This window comes from Desarmillaria tabescens (genome assembly GCF_030435595.1).
Source record: "Desarmillaria tabescens strain CCBAS 213 chromosome Unknown EV420scaffold_54, whole genome shotgun sequence".
Lineage (NCBI taxonomy): Eukaryota > Fungi > Basidiomycota > Agaricomycetes > Agaricales > Physalacriaceae > Desarmillaria > Desarmillaria tabescens.
Genome location: NW_026848353.1, coordinates 300,266 through 316,457, shown reverse-complemented (window position 1 = coordinate 316,457; position 16,192 = coordinate 300,266). Strand labels below are relative to the sequence as shown.

The window sequence follows — 16,192 nt, the reverse complement described above, 5'->3', positions numbered from 1 at the left end:
TGAAGTGGAAATCTGAGATCTGTCCTGTTCTGTTCTGTTCTGTTCTGTTCTGTTCTGTTTCAGTCCTGTTCGAAGTTCTGTTTCTGAATCTGTTTTCTGAGCACTTCTGAAGTGTTCTTGAGTCGAGATAACCTGCTGGAGTTAGTTGGAGAACCCCTACATACAGTTGTGTAGCGAGCGGGCTAAGTCAGTGCTTGCCTGTGGTGTTCTTTTAGCGAGCTCACTAAAGTTTTGGCGTGTATTGCCTCTGTTTCTGTTGGGATCAGTGTCCCTTGTGTATTATAACTCAAATCTGCCTTGAAGGTTGCGTCGCGCCAGTGAACGACCTTCCTGTAAAAAGTTCCTAGACTTAGGAAGTCATTAGAGAAAGCTTAGCTTCGCTAAGAGCGCTGAGAATAAGAGAAACTCTTCGAGATATTGAAGTATAGTTGGATCGCATTAGAAATAATCGCTCCCCCTAGAACTTATGAGGGTGATTGTAGTTCATGTAGTTGTGTGAGTGTGTGTGTGGGTTTTTGAGGTTCGCCTTTTAGCCTGCTCACTATTCCACAGGTGCCCACAGCCAGCCTCTTCAGTGCATGCGGGTCATTGGTCACCTGGGGGTGGCAGGGGTGAACTGGGGTGACGGCAACCGGGTATACGGGTAAGGAGTGTGCCAGCAGAATATCATGGGTCTGGGAGATAAGATAGGCAGGTCCAGGGTTCCGAGAGATAAGGATAAGATAAGATAAGGAAAATAAGGGTAAAACTGTGATACCATCATGCTTCTCTTGATGGCATCATGCTTCTTAGTAGTTGGACAGGAGTCGACCGCTAGTCGAGGGCGGTCTATGGGATGCAGCCTATTCAGACGGAGTCCCATGCAGATGCAGGTGATATGCGCTCTTTACTCTCATTCGTCGGGAGCATGCTTCTTCTAGTGTCCTCCCTCCTCATTCGTTGAAAGACGCACTTCTCACTGCATGCACCCTTGTAGACACTATTCTTAGTACGAGTCTAACATGTATTTAAGCTAGCCTTCACTGTGGCCTCAGACCCTAGCTTTAGCTAAGGTTATATACTCCTAACTCTTATGAGCTCCTCGCTTTTGCTATAAGTAATGCCCAACCTCTTATAAATCTACCAACGCCTCTCTAACACTGAATCACCAAACGTGAGTGACAGGATAGAGATCAGCTTTGGTTCAGATTAGAGTTAGTGCATTACACTCATTCCACCAAGCGGTTGCCTCAGTATGCTCCATCTTGAGTCCAGCAACCAGAATTTGAGTCTCAGGTTTGAGCTTCTTGTCGTTGTTCAGCGCTGACCAGGCCTCGAAGGAATCTGCACAACGCATGAGCCATAGAAGGACATCTGTGGATGTGATGGATGTGAGAGTCGGCAGGTCGAGTTTTGATGACATTGATACAGGGCAGGAAGGGATAGGTACAGGGTGGGCAGGGTTAGGTGAAGAGTAGGAGCTAGGCAAGGGTTGGCCATCAAAATCATCATCAACAGGGGTTGGCCCACGACTGGGTGCAACAGGCACTGGTGCAGCAGGCTGGTACCATGAATCAGGCCTCTCAAGAGGTTCAAGAATTGGGAGATTGAAGCGCTGCATGGTCCAACATGTGAAACGAGGTGATGATGTGGCATTGTCCAGAGTGAAAGAAGGAAAGCAAAAGACAGCAGAGCATGAAGGTCACAAAAAAAAAGTGTAGGCTCGTAGCCACGAAGCAACACTAGAGAACTCAATCACACGAAGTGTGAGGAACGAGCTCTGTAAGGACGTCGAGATGAGACAGGTGATGGTAAGCTAAAGAGAGAGAATCGTATGCTACTGTCTATCTGAGTATCCTGGAAGTAGCCAGTGAGTAACCAGAGTCCCTGGTTACATGTATCCAAACTTGTATATAAGTATCTCGACTGCAGGTCTTAAACCTCAGTCTCGAACTAAAGTTTATTCACCCAAAAACTAGTCTGAACTCACTCTCTATAACTAAGTGTGCATGCTCCCTGCACATAAACCTGCAAACAGTATCTGCACCTGACTGAAGTGCGAGTCATGTGTTACTGTTTGATCTTATTTGTGTAATCGGTTGCTAACACTGTGATAGCCATTTCTAAAGCTGAGCAAAGCCTGAAAGACATTCAGGCTTTGCTGAACCTGGCAGGCCTGGATATTGATGTCAAGGACAGAAAGGATCGCATTATTTTTACCCAAGAGCTCATTGGATGCATCAATGACATGTGCCTCATAGTCATGCAACTGAGGGATATTGGAGGTCATCTGCTGAAGATATATCCCACCTGTGGCATCAATGAACTATTAAAAATCGAAGAGCCCAAGCCCTCTTTGCCTCATCATCTGCTCGTATCAACCCGGAAATGGTTGATGGTGGCTCAAGGAATCAGCAGTATATTCAAAGGAATGTATGAAGTGGCAAGGGGCTGTATCACTGTGCTTGAGCAGCAGGTGACTGAGAAGGACCAGAAAATGAAGAAGGTAGAAGAACAACTCATGAAGAGAAACAGGAAGATTGATGGCCTTCAGAAATGATTGCAGGAGTTTCCTGGTAAGAGCCTCATCACAATTGATGAATTGCTTACAACATTGTCTTAGATTTACAGCCATCTTCCATGGCACAATGCCAGATCAGCACTAATGCCATGAAACCTGGTCCTCCAAGCACTGTGTCAACACTAGCACCCAACAAATCACAGCCTACTACCTCCATGCGAACTCCATGTCTCCCCAGATCAACACAGGCAACACAGGGTCCCATCACAAACTTTCATACAACTGTTAGTCTCAGTATTTAATCATCATGTCACCCACTATCTCACCTACCTTTTTTCAGTGCCTCAAAAGCACCCCCTTTCAGCTGAGCAAGGACCTGGAGATCCTAAAAGAGCGAGAATACAGGCTGCACCTTTTATGAGGAAGAAGTCTATAGATAGGTAATCGTCGCTTGTTTGTAGATGGTATATTCAACACTTATCCTCCTTTTCCTAGCTCACACTAAGACTAGCACTGAGTCAGCATGGGGTAGTGCATCTTGTTGAGATAAGCAGTAATTCTCCAGCCGCTCACCCAGATATAGCAGGGAACCCTCGCAAACAGGCGAGGGTCATCGTCGTTCGTCTACCTATTTATCTACATGCCGTGTACACTAATAGAAGCAATATGATGTAATAAGGAAAGCCGAGGAGGAGAACAGATGAACGGTGCTTCCTACTGAAGATCCCGATGTCGACTGCACCATGATGCGTGACACTTGACATTCCAACACATCTTTGCAAGTGATTGTCACTCTTCTCTTTGTTTCTTATCTTTTAGATCGCAATAGACACCCATTTATCTCATTCTCGATATCTACATGTGGCATCCTAAGACTGTGCTATGAATTATGGTCTTGTATGAGCCTACTTTATTATCTCCATATTGTGTATTTTATGATCCATCTACATATCTTGTCGTAGGACCGATTTCTTCAAAGATTGGTTACAGCATGAACACCATTTACCTGACTTATATGTTCCTACTCGTGCCTTCATATCGAACTTAGATAGATAGAACACAGTGGACATCGTTCTATGGGGCTCTCATGGATACTTCAGCTGTCAATTATCTCTTTTCGGGAACAAATTGAGTACAGTGCTGACTTGCAATCTTCAATATCATCATAGTGTTTCTATCAGCACATTAAAATGCAGGTAATATGTTAATCAGTTCAACATCATCAGCATTTTCATTGCCCACGGAAGCCGCTTTTAATGACATGCAATCATGAGTGAGGTGATCCTTGCCAAGAAGCCATGTTGGTTCAAAGTTGCTGTTTCTGCTTCCTGAAAGGAAAATGCCCCATCCTATGGCACACCTTTATTCGACTGAAGACATTGAAATCGATCGGCATAAGCTCTCCATGGGCAAAGATACAAATACGGAGCTGCATATCTAACCTTGAAACAGATCTTTCCCGAACTCTGATTAATAGTCTTGTGCGCAGCACATCAATACAAAAGAGACGGAGTTTAGACGGGCTCCATGGGAGATAGCCGTAGTGTCAACAATTTCAGTTGGATTTCGATTTTCCCGCCGATATGGCATCCAGAACTTCGAATGATTGGCTTGTAAGAGAAGAATAAAACTGTTGATGATGAATAGTGTAAAATAGCAAATACAATACATCAGTACACAGCAGTCCGGCTATTAGTATTACAGCTATAATCACCCCTTGACGACAAGCATTGACGACCGGCGTCCAGGAAGCTGAGGCAGAAGGTGACGCAATCAAAAAGGGCCAACAAAAATATCGAAATTTGATCGTGATCGATATCGCTTAGCAGTCTTCACCTCCCGCGATCTGTGCTATTACTCTATGCGGCAGTGCGGTAACCTGTTACTTGTTAATCACAGGAACGCCAAGATGGATATCTTCTTTATTGGCTCTAAAGGATAGCTGGCTGTGAATCGCCGTGATTTCTGGTGCCACGGCAAACATAAAACGTCGAACTGTCTTCATGACCCCTAAGAACTAGGCCAAGAAAGGCTGGACCAACTTGTTCACCTGTATTTCTCTTCTTGGCTTTTATCTTGTTTTCCCGCCAAGTACGAATCCGAACTCGCCCAGCAACTTCGCTCTCTCTTCGTTTTCCGTTGCTTTCTTCTCTGATGAGGAATGGTCTCTTGCTCATCGGCCTAGCGTTTTCATTTCGCTATACGGTAGGCAATATTTAATCCTCATGCGGGTTCGTGCTCTGATAGATTGACTTTCAGCTCGGCAACCCCTTGGCCTTAGACCCCGGATGGGATGTATTCGCTGTCATTTCCCTCGTCGAATCCCTTCCTAACCATACTTGGGAGTTTGGTGCTGCCGCAGAGGCCCTACTCGAGCTCTACTCGCCTATGCTATCTGTCTTTGGTCCCAATCCTTTTCCGGCCCCGGCGCCAGATCCTCAACAAGTCAAGGCTCTCGCGTACGCGCAGAATAAAATTGTGTTGGGCACGGAAGCTAATGTGTTGGGCGATGGCAGCGGAGCGGTAGGCGATCCAGCTAGCTTAGGCGTGTATGCATGGTTGCTCGGTAAGACAAACGACACCTATAAGCAAGCCGCGGTAGAACAGATTCGATACCTGCTGGAACAGGCGCCGAGGTACCAAAACGAGTCGGGTGCCATCAGCCAGAGGGTTGATGTTGCAGAGTTGTGGCACGTCTTTTTCAACCCCGCCTTTATACGTTCGACTCATTTCTATCGTAGGGCTGACTTCATGTATATGGCTCCACCATTTATCGCATATTACGCGGCAGATACTTTGAATGGGTCATTGCTTGAGGAATCTTACAAGCAGTGTGCTTACTATCGCGAGATCCTGCAATCCCAGTACATCCAGAACGAGTCGTACTATGGCGCATGGTCGCATATAGTCGGTCCTCAGTCGAGTGATACTGGTCTGTGGAGTACAGGGAATGGATGGGCGGCTGGTAAGTTAGTTTCCATCACGTTTATCTCGCAGGTGATTCTGATCTCTCTTCTTTCCTGCTTCTCTTCTTTGTGCAAACATGTACTTATTATCCTCATCGTAGCCGGCATGACTCGTGTTCTTGCTGTTATCATGAAATCGTTTGTCAGCTCCCAAGAATCTTGGCACCAGCCCGCTATCGAAGACCTTACGTCCTGGATTCGCGAGATCATCGAATCTGCGATCGCGCTTACTCCCACAGGCACGCCTCTGCTTCGCAACTACCTCGATGATGACGCCTGGTTTTCCGAGATATCTGGTTCTTGCATGCTTGCATCGGTAGTATATCGCATGGCGGTTCTAAGACCCGATGTCTTTGAATCATATATCCCATGGGCGGATAATATCAGGACAGAACTAGGGGAAGGTGAACATATAACACCAACGGGAATTGTTTCGCCAGCCGTCAATCCTCTGGGTTGGGGTGATTGGAACCCTTATACGGTGGGAAGTCCAGAGGGACAGGCCATGGTGATCTTGATGTATACTGGATGGAGAGACTGTGTCTACGCGATGATTTGTGTCACATCCTCAGTGCCGGCCAGAAGGGGAATGCAAAAGCACAGGAGAGAAAGACATTGATTGTCTTTCTGTTCGTCATCCATCCACCACTGCTATTCTCAGCGTTTTATGTATAATACTATCTTTCACTCACCATTGCCTATACCTTTTTACTCGTGACATACTTATCTTTATTGTCTATATGTTGATATTTTACTGTAGAAGTTGTTGAAATGCACCCGTCTTGGCTAATTAATGAGCAGCCTATTAGATACGTGTTAACTTGAACATACAGCTGCGACAAAGGGAACTGGGGCGTTTGGAAAAAGGCCCGGAGGCTCGCTCTCAACAGGTGCCCGAGGCTTAGTTATTTCACCCGTGTGAGGAATACCAAAGGTAATTCTCCGCGGCCTCACTCCAAGTCGCAACTATCCATAAAACGTACATCTAGCCGATTTGCTAGTATCGATCACGATGAAGAGGGGTGTACCATTATCACATTGCGTCCGTATGAGATCTCTGATATACGAAGTGAGCTAGCAGAGATATTACATCCAAGGAGAGATCGTACGAGCGCACTAGAACGGAAAACGAAAGCGGATCCCGCAGAAACTCCAAAATTGTCCTTGTGTCATTTAGACTAATGCTATGAGATTCACTGGCAATGAAGAGTCCGACGTCCACGAAAGTTGATCTATGGCGTGTCTTCTCCTGAGGATTTCCCCTCAAGCGTCGAGGCGAGTCGGGAGATTGCTTGATTTACGTTGAGATTGGAAAGGGGAGCGGCGCTCACTGGGACCAATAAGGAGAGCTTAGGAATGAAGTACCGTTATTTCGAAGGAAAAGAAGCTGGCTCGGAAGAATTATAGGCAAATGCCACGCATCCCCCAACATGCATGACTTGGTGATGGGAACTCTATGAAAAGACCTTGTGAAAGTAGCAGGGCCAGTCATAATACGTTCAGGATAAGATTTGATGCAGCAATAAAATTGAGCACCTCGTTGTCACCTAGCTCCCGTAGTAATTGAATCCTTAAATAAAATGTCAAGCCCAGCCCGTGGTCGAGGTTCAAAGCGCTAGAGATTCCCTGGCTATTTTTGGCCGATAGAAGGAGAGTCTACGACGGTCAGGCAGCCACGAATACCAGGGAAAACACGTGAGACTCCTTAGAAGCAAGCCCAGATGTATCATCGATGCTATAATTTGTCCATCTGAGGCAATGTCAGACGACCAATAGTCGTTTCATTATCGGAACAGTTGCCTCTGAAGCTTTAGCGCTACGTTCGTAAAGCAGTTGACGCTGGAGGGGTAATCTTCGGTATATTGACTCGATGAATTGCAAAAAAAAAATATTTTGATTCACTCATCGGAACGCAAGGACCTCATAGAAAAACTCTGATGATGAAATTGAACAGCTTCAGGAGGACGAGACCAGGACTAGTTGGATGTCATCCACAATATCGAATCGCTAAACTTTGGAAAGCACGTCCAATTGAGAGATATATTAGAGAAAGTATATTATCGATAGGCGTAGCATGGCTTGAGCAAGACCTAACAATCAGTGGTGGTGTCACGACGGCAGAGTGAAATAGCGTGAGAACCTTCAGAATGTCGGCTTGACGGCCCGACTTTTTGAACGTTGACTACCATTTCTCACACGGAATATATCTCTACCCGTTGCCTCGAACCAAGTGCGCTATTTCTTCGCCTGTTTCTCGTCCTCGCGACTTACGCTTTTACTGATATATACAATTTCTCATTCTATCGCCACTTCCGGTGTCATCGCTGGACTATCTTCAATCTGGGACAGAATGTTCTAATTGCGGCGATGATGTATCACATTTGTCTGATTCTTGCGGTTCGAGCCGCAGAGTAATCACAATGAATCCTTGCTACTGGTATGCGGACTAGCATCTTACCGTTCATCTCTGCGTTTCGAAGGCCACCCTTCCATTTACTCTGTGTCCTCACTTGTCTACTGCTGCTGCTGGTTACGTTGAATGCTTGAGTCTCCGCAGATGATTCATCAGGTCATCGTAGTTCACGTAACTACACAAACCGAGTCTGCGTAAATCGTTGCTATCGTCTCTCCGGCTCCGGCTTCAAGTCAGGAATCATGAGCTCATGCTCCCGGGTCTGTTGTTCTCGACGCGCGTATGGGCCCTCCTTCTCCCGCCTCGCCGGCCCCGCGCTTATTTTCTTACGTATAGACCTACGCCTGATTGATACGTTCTCTCGTTCGTCCTTGTCGGACGATCCTTCGGCCGCATGCTACTCTCTTAGTATGAACAGCGCTTTAGAGACTTTTTAACACACTCAAGACGACACAAAATGATCGAGGTAACAAGCTGTCGAATTACATATCCGGGGAAGTGTCGAGTTCAGGCAACCCCTACTTGGCACCAGTGATATATCGACAACGCGCCTTCCATCTGTCCAGTTATCGGGACCTGCAGGTTGAAGCGCTGAAGCCCCACTGCATAAGTGCTTGGCCAAGAAAAGTTGGCATGTTCAGTGGGCGTCAGGCGTTTCAGAGATTATATTAAATTGACGAGCCGAATCTGTTTTGGGACTACTCAAATAAAACTGACAAGATTGACTGGCGCTTCCCTATCATCCTCTCAGAAGGTTACATATGTACGCCGGGTCCGATAACTACATCATCTTCCTTTTTGGCTCCCAAATGTACACTCAGAGCTCATCGTCTTGCGACAAAATAGAATGGGATACAATAGAATAAAGTCCGGTCGAGGTGTGCTATTGATTTTCCCTATCGACTGCATCCTGATAGATCCTGGCCAATAGAATGCTCGAATTGCAATATGCGTACGTCAGTCCGGGCTGGACAGGCTTCTGTTCCACCGAATGTTCCGAGATTCGGTATCCATGCACCTTTCTACACCTCTTTGCGCCTGCAGATAATTCACGTTGGATGGTATTACAGTGAGTCGATCATTTTTTTGCAAGAAACCATCACATTCTCAGGACTTGTATTCTTAATGTTCGTTCAAACCTGAGCCACGAGTATCAGGAACCGGGTTATTTGAAACGACATATTCTGTTCGTCGTCAGAGATCTGACAGGTTACGCAGAGTGAGTGTTCGTTATCAAGTTGCAATACTTTCAGTACTCAAAATGCAGCCTTCCTACATACTGAAAGGGGAAACCGATTTTCGGTAGCACCCTGCAGCCGATACTCGCACATGAATAGAAAGCTTCTTTGATGCAGTTCTTGAATCTAGTTCACCCTGTGATCTGCTTTCCCCGCATTTGTCGAGTTCTAGCCCCGTGAAGGAAGAGGACGAGGCGCAGGAAGGTAGCCAGATCAGTTCCGACTGTTCAGCTTTATAGAGGTCTCATCTCCTATTCTGTTCGAGTTGTCGACGGTTGAGTCTTTGGCGGTGCTCGGCGGCGTGTCTGTGAAATTGTCAAATTGAGTGAGCGGGAATCGGGTATGTATGGCACGTGCCACGTGAGCATCAGATCTGGAATTTGCATCCGGTCCCTGGAACCGGACCCCTGGAAAATTTCTCCTATTCTTAACTTAGCCCCGTTAGACGGAGTGACTTGTGTCCTTAAGAGATACCAAGCTGCTTCCTTCATCCGTTTACCATCATCATCCGGGCACCGCTACCAGCTCCTGTACGTCTACAGGCAGCATCGCTACGAGGACTTGCCCAGCACATTGACACAGACGACACATGCCCCGACCAAAAACTGCTGTATCGCGTCCCCATCCCACGGTCACTTTCGATGAGCCGGAGCACACACTGACGCGAGTGCGCTCCGAGGGGTACATGGGGCCAGCCTTGGGGGTGAACGCATATAGTACTAATGCTAGTGCGCGCACAAGCTACACGAGGGTCGACCTCGCTGTAGAAGGAGATGGAACTGGTTGGGTAGGTGAGGAAGGCCGGAGCAGTCGAATATGGAGCGACGACTTTGACGAAGAGGAAGAAGAACGGGAGAAACGGAACGTCGAGGGCGAGGACGGAGACGAGGACCAAGGTGGCGAGGCAGACACGGAGGGTGGCGACGTCGGTGATGATGAGAAGGAGACTGGTGACGACGAGGAAGAATTCCCCAATATCTCCCTCACCTTCCTTCTGCTATCCGGGAAGCGCCGAACGATGTCTTTCAACCCGGAACACACTGTCGGGCGAGTCAAGGAGCTGATATGGAATGCATGGCCGCATGGTCAGTTTATTACTTATTTTCCGAGATTTTTGAGCTCATCCGGCCCGCCTCCTGCTCTCTTCCCTCCTCGGCTCGCTTGTTCTCTGTCCATCCAAACTACACTGAATTCGTTGGGCGTTGATTAATGTATCGTCACTTACGCAACCCCACAACTGGCCCCGAATACAGACTGGTCCTCCGAATCTCCGCGACCGCCAGCACCATCATATCTTCGTATACTGCATCTCGGGAAAGTATGGCAGGACGATGAAGTGCTACAAGGTATTTATGGCTACTTTTACTCTATCGATCTGCCTCGCTGAAACCTCCTGGCTAGCACATAATCTTCCCATTAATGCTCCACCGACATCAGCAACTGACCCTAACGCACCAAAACCTCCACCGACGATTGTACACCTATCTATACGACCGTATACAGCTGAAGATGCAGCATATGAAGAGCAGAGGAAGAACAGAGTTGGGCTTTGTGCACGACTGGGCAAGGGGATAGAATGGGTTAGGCAGAGGCGATTAGCAAGAGCGGCGCGGCAGCAGGAACAGGCGCGGCAGCAGCGGGAGCAGGAGCAGCAGAGAGAAAGAGAAAGGGAACTTGCCACTAACGAGGCAGAAGAGCAGGTCTGTTGTTGTATTATCTGTTAGTGGTTCTTGGACTCTGGGGACATTCACGCATACATTGCTATTATACTACATTCACCGGGATCTCTGCTTGTTATCTATTATATTGTACATCTACGAGGCCATACAACAAAATTGCATGTCAGATTGGATTGGATATCTGTGCGACGGAGATGCAGACGCCAAGGGAACCTGAACGGGAAACAGGGCTGTCGCAGTGAACATATTCCTATAGGTCCACAGGTCCACAGACGAGCCTTGGGTTACATTCTTCACATAGCATTTCCAAGTCCATTCAACCTAGTCTGGCACTTATGACGACACTCCTGGAGACACCAAATAGCCGAGTAATTGCGTACGTTATCGTCCTGAGCAATAGGATGGTAGTAAGCCCTCAGACTTGGAAACTCTTGTGCCCGAGTCGGAGCCAGAACTTCGACTCGAGAACGAGAACATACCGCTCCTCACTTCTCCGTGCTCGGAAACAGCCAGCGATCCGACAGTTCCCTCGAGAGCGTATGGACGCGGAGACTATTCAAAGTGAATTCCGTACACATCGCCATGAGTAATGATGCAATGGTCACCGACACAAATCATCCTCCGTCTGTTGCCGCACGGGTAAGTAATACTGATGATGTATATCCCAGACCTCGAGGATCCGAAGGCCCAATCCAAAGCTCCTGGGAATGGTTCTACCAGCGTCTTATGCACGGACGGATCTCGTCCAGTCGTCCAGTGCTATCTGTAGACCGCTGCAAGTGCCGTGACCGGTACCAAGACTGCGACCGCAATGACATCAGAGAAAGATTTCCCTGAGCTAGAGATATGAATAGATCCAAACCGCTTTATGTCCTTCAGCCCAGAGAAAGCTGTTCCTCGTGTTAGAGATGGTTTCATGAGCTCCCTTTAGTAACAGCTGGAGAAAGGTGGCAGTAAATATAGGATAAACGGCGGACGCTTATATGCGGCGACAGACCATTAGGCTTCCAGGCTAGCATGTTTAAGCGAAGGGGGACGTGGTTTCCAGGGGCAAGAGTTCGGAAGCGAAACTGATCTTGGAACTTGAATTGCGGTGGTACAAATGTAATCTATTTCGCAGTCCTAGCAGTTTATTTTGCGCTCCCACTTGAGAATCGTCTCCATAGTCTCAGTTCGCGGAATAGTCTAACGCTTGGAACAGCCAAATACATGACAGTACTCATTGGGTGAGCCACACTGAGTTTGCGACTCGGCGTCACCAACTGCAGCAGAATTGGATGTCGCAAGAGAATCGTTGCCACCGGCAAAGCTGGCCGCTGCGCCTGGCGTTGAAGTGCATGTGTTGAGGTCGATACTGATATTAAAGGTCTGGAAGACGCGTCAGATAGGACGTAAAGAGTAGCCATAGAAAAGCTCACGTATGTCCCAGGCGTCAGCGTCCCAAAGTTCAGCGACAAGTGAAATACACTGTTCGAAGCAGTAGGCGGCGAAGCAACATTTGCGTTGTGCGAGTTAGACGGGGCTTTGGATGACATGGTGGTTGATAGATAAGTTGAGGAAGTGCATGGCTTCAGTTAAATATGTTGCTGGACAAAAGAAATCTGAATCAACGCTCTGAACAAAGGAAACAGAACTAAAGAGTCGTGTCTTTCACGTGCCCATGATCCACTCGGCAATACCCGACCAGGTAGGGTACCGGCTGTTTCCGAAGTACCTGCGCCTCTGCTTGGCAACATTGTTGGCAACTCTCTTCTGTGCCAGTCCTACGCTTCTGTATTCAATTTCACTGTGTATTCACTACAAATGAAAGTCTGAAGCGTGTAGACGATGCACGAGTTGTGGTCGCGCAGCCCTCCCTCGATCAGCATTTGATTTTGTGGGTGTTTTACTATTTACCCTTATCGAATAATCACTGAAAGTTTCGGTGTCCCTTCAGCTAGAATGGCACAGGAATAAGCTCGGAATCTTCATTCCTGCTGAACAGCCCCGGTGCCTTCCAAGCCAACAATTCCTTGGGCACCATAGTCATGACCGCACGTCGGAGCTGTCCATAGCTTGCAAGCACCGATGTATCAGGCGCGATGATCGACACGACTGTAGGCATGCAACGTCTCCCGACTTAATCTACCCTCAAAAAGAAAACTCGTAGTAACCGACGCCACCTTTAGCCAAAAACCCCAAGGTTACCCAACTTGACCTCGGGTCAGGCCGACTTGGGTTTTGCCTCGTTCCATTCTGTTGCCAGGTTTAATACCGCTAGTTGGCAACAAATGTCAAAAGGGAATCCTTATATCTGACCGTTCATGACTCCGGGATAACTATCACCTTTTGACCTCCCACTCCTCATATATTTAGTTTCGCGGCGCCAAAGTTCGTCGTAATATTAACACGGAATTTACAGCAAGGTGATCTTTATCCTTTTTTGCTCGTCCTCGTGGGGCTCATGGATACCAACAGTTATTTTGCTCCTCACGCTCACTATGCATACTTTCTCGCCCAACACCAGTCGACCACAAACACCGAAACCGCTGGTGAAAGTCCCAAATAAACCACAGTTTATCCGGCCCCACTCCACAATCCCATTTCCCATCCCACTCTCTCAATCATCCAAAGCAAATCATCCACGACGAAGAGCATTCTCTTTCTTCCCTTTCTTATTCAGCACTCGGCGAAAGGCATCCAAGTCAACAATTACACCTTCCTCCTCCTCTGCATACCCATCATCCCAAAATACCTCTGACACCCAAATCGACATCCCGCGTGTTCGCCAACTCGACAAAGCTACGCGAATGCTCGGGGAAAGAATCCCTCCGGAGCTTGTCCTAGGGCCGCCCAAGAGTCCTCAGCACTGCATCAAACCAAGCGTTCCCCTTCGAACGCGTAGCTCATCGCCGTCACTATTTCCCCCGACTTCTCGGTCCACCCCAGAGCCCCGACATAAACGCAGCTATCTCAATATAGTCCGTTCCAGTCCGCAGCTCCCAGAACCGGACCAATCTCCCAATATGTCTAGGCCGTCATCTAGGACTTCAACGGAAGAAGAAACAAGTCGTTACCTGTATGTCCACTTTTCTGGTTTTCGAAACGCCGGGACTTAGTTGTTATAGGAAAACGTTTGCCAAGACTCCGCCACCTGGAACCCCGTTTATCGGCAGTGCAGTGGAATCAGAATCAGATTCGTATGTAGGATCTAGGAAGAAGTGGCAGCAGAGCTGGAGTGGCGAGTGGAACGTAAAGAACATGGATGAGGTCATTGGAAAGCTGCGCCATTTACGTTGAAGGTGGTTGGTTTATATTCCTATTATTCATTCGTGTGGGCTGGGCTCGAAAATCGGTTTCTACGGGGCTTGTCGCGATATTTATGGTAGAAAGTAACTCTATTCGAGCAGGGCTTGACCTGTCGTAATCATCATTTAGATCATCATATTCGATAGGATTAATCGGTTCCCTCGGGATTTAGCGCTAGCACGATAATCACAGCTCTATATAATTACGAGTTGATTCGTATTGGTTCTGTGACAATTCAAAATTGTAAGACTATGCAACGTACCTCAACATAAGTAAACGCAGTGTGCTGATATCTTCACCGACAAACTTGACGCTGGATGCGGTGATGAGGAAAGCGACGCCAATTTCCGACCAGATTTCAGACAGCCTTCATCCACACAAATATAACTGCGCGAGTTCCCGCGTCGAGGGTTCTGACAAGCGAAGAACGATTATACCGGTAGCCCTATCCCATTAATAGCACCCTATATTACAATCAAACACCCTTACTTCTTAGATCTTAACATTAATAACTCTCTGACCTATATCAGAGCTTTCCCTCGACGGGTACGATCAAATCGTACATCTCGCCCATGCCCTCAAGGGCAGCGTAGATCGCATTGGCAACTTTGACGGGTGATTCCTGTAAAGAAACTATCAGCCACTAGTCATTCGATCTTCATCAAGATACCCACATAAACTCCTCCGTCTGAAAACCTTGTTCCTGCGAACGGGAACTGCGTCAGTCGCGGCGTCTCACTCCAGACGACCCATGAGAAGGGTGCATGGCAAGGGAGGAAAGAAAAGGGGGCTGCGGAATATTTTCCAGGTCGGTATGGGCTCTTTAGCGCTACGCCATTGTCAGGGAGACGTATCAGAGAGTTCTTCTGCTGTATAATCAGTAACATAGCGTGTATTCATTTTCTTTTAATGCGTACGACGAAGATATCCCTCATCCACGCGTCCCAACTGGCCCATGGCTTGTGTGAAGAGAGGTATACACGCGCGTGGTCGGGCGAATCCCATTCCAATTCCGAAGGGGCAAGAGGAGGAGGCGCATCGCCGTCGTCGTAAATGGCAGGATCAACGAGAACCATTCCCTCGTAGGGCGATGGATCTCCTGGCGGGAAAAAATCTGATGAGAGAATGCTGCGCCCGACTAGGTTAGTATAAGTACCGATCTCTCAATCAGATAACGCCACATACCAAGCATTCGCGCCGTCTCCCCAGCCAATCAGAATGACGCGGTGCATTCCCCCGTACGCATCGACGTGGGTTAGGAATATGCTTTGTCGGAGAGCAGCGAGGGCGTGCGCGTATGTCATCGTGTTAGAGTCCTCGCCTTCAGGCGCGTCAACTGCCCATGCTTCGATAATCTGCAGCGGTGACCCTGCCAGGCGATTGTGCTCGTCGTGGGCGAAAAGCCGTAGCAAGATAGGCTCATATAGTTCTTTGACACCGGGAACGCCATGGGCGCATATCAGAACGAGACCAGGGGTACCGGCATGCGTAGGGGTACGATGCCGTGGCTTATAGCGATTAGCACGGAAAGTCGCAGTCGACGATGGGAGAGATAGTTTGTACTGAACGGTGTCCATGTCGATGAAAGGAGACCCAGACGGGGACTCAGAGGGAGATAGGCAGGAGCAACAGCGGCGGGGCCGAGTAATAAGGAAAAGTCGGGCTGCGGCGACTGAGAACGACGGCGAGACGGCGGCGATGATGAGGGCTGCCGTTGGTCATTTCATGGGCGTCGTGTGAGAAATGTTTGCAACCGCTGCAATAACCTCAACTCTCCGTTGATCGGGCCGCTCCTTCCTTGCACAATGTGTCATTGCGGCAAGATATTTAGCCCGGATCATTCCTATCGGCACCGTCGGGAAATTGAAAATACATTCATCACCATTTCGATGACGACTAGACAGCCTCGGTCAAGATACCCTGATGTAAAGAAAAGCACTATATCAGATTGTATTGCATTTCTTGAAGATAGAAGCGTACGAGGTTAATTATTTCAGAGATAACAATGACATTAAGTTCGAAACAAGATGTTGCCGAAACTTGATTGGGTTCCGTTACCGTGATCCCAGGGCATCCTATGATCTTGCGACACTCCAAGATTTTGAAAT

General features: G+C 47.9%; 4 protein-coding genes across 4 annotated transcripts; 3 read left to right on the top strand and 1 right to left on the bottom strand.

The window, feature by feature from the left end:
• Nucleotides 1-4,346: 4,346 nt before the first annotated feature.
• EV420DRAFT_1631336 (uncharacterized protein) lies at nucleotides 4,347-6,085 on the top strand (the record flags this gene model as incomplete). Its single annotated transcript, XM_060476144.1, has 5 exons — nucleotides 4,347-4,705; nucleotides 4,760-5,190; nucleotides 5,242-5,465; nucleotides 5,568-6,005; nucleotides 6,039-6,085. Exons 1-5 carry the CDS (start codon nucleotides 4,655-4,657, stop codon nucleotides 6,083-6,085), a joined length of 1,191 nt encoding a protein of 396 aa, XP_060325147.1. The 5' UTR covers nucleotides 4,347-4,654.
• A 3,383-nt stretch (nucleotides 6,086-9,468) lies between these two features.
• EV420DRAFT_1004439 (uncharacterized protein) lies at nucleotides 9,469-10,986 on the top strand. Its single transcript, XM_060465280.1, has 3 exons — nucleotides 9,469-10,202; nucleotides 10,371-10,463; nucleotides 10,519-10,986. The coding sequence occupies exons 1-3, from the start codon at nucleotides 9,707-9,709 to the stop codon at nucleotides 10,839-10,841; spliced, it is 912 nt and encodes a 303-aa protein (XP_060325146.1). The 5' UTR covers nucleotides 9,469-9,706; the 3' UTR covers nucleotides 10,842-10,986.
• Nucleotides 10,987-13,276: 2,290 nt separating this feature from the next.
• Nucleotides 13,277-14,075, top strand: EV420DRAFT_1648864 (uncharacterized protein; the record flags this gene model as incomplete). Its single annotated transcript, XM_060478224.1, has 2 exons — nucleotides 13,277-13,854; nucleotides 13,904-14,075. The coding sequence occupies 2 exons, from the start codon at nucleotides 13,277-13,279 to the stop codon at nucleotides 14,073-14,075; spliced, it is 750 nt and encodes a 249-aa protein (XP_060325145.1).
• A 121-nt stretch (nucleotides 14,076-14,196) lies between these two features.
• On the bottom strand, nucleotides 14,197-15,901 carry EV420DRAFT_1004165 (uncharacterized protein). Its single transcript, XM_060465279.1, has 6 exons — nucleotides 15,270-15,901; nucleotides 15,002-15,212; nucleotides 14,759-14,950; nucleotides 14,574-14,706; nucleotides 14,347-14,529; nucleotides 14,197-14,278 (listed from the first exon to the last, which is right to left on the bottom strand). The coding sequence occupies exons 1-4, from the start codon at nucleotides 15,659-15,661 to the stop codon at nucleotides 14,611-14,613; spliced, it is 891 nt and encodes a 296-aa protein (XP_060325144.1). The 5' UTR covers nucleotides 15,662-15,901; the 3' UTR covers nucleotides 14,197-14,278; nucleotides 14,347-14,529; nucleotides 14,574-14,610.
• Between the last annotated feature and the right edge of the window lie 291 nt (nucleotides 15,902-16,192).

What these genes read in the sequence shown, in the direction of transcription:
- EV420DRAFT_1004439 (XM_060465280.1), top strand. Translation starts at nt 9,707, where the DNA reads ATGCCCCGACCAAAAACTGCTGTATCGCGTCCCCATCCCACGGTCACT. An exon ending in ATGGAATGCATGGCCGCATG is followed by an intron (nt 10,203 to 10,370) that starts GTCAGTTTATTA and finishes CCCCGAATACAG; the next exon opens with ACTGGTCCTCCGAATCTCCG. An exon ending in GGACGATGAAGTGCTACAAG is followed by an intron (nt 10,464 to 10,518) that starts GTATTTATGGCT and finishes CCTCCTGGCTAG; the next exon opens with CACATAATCTTCCCATTAAT.
- EV420DRAFT_1004165 (XM_060465279.1), bottom strand. Translation starts at nt 15,661, where the DNA reads ATGGACACCGTTCAGTACAAACTATCTCTCCCATCGTCGACTGCGACT. An exon ending in GGAGACGGCGCGAATGCTTG is followed by an intron (nt 15,213 to 15,269) that starts GTATGTGGCGTT and finishes AGTCGGGCGCAG; the next exon opens with CATTCTCTCATCAGATTTTT. An exon ending in GGATGAGGGATATCTTCGTC is followed by an intron (nt 14,951 to 15,001) that starts GTACGCATTAAA and finishes ATTATACAGCAG; the next exon opens with AAGAACTCTCTGATACGTCT.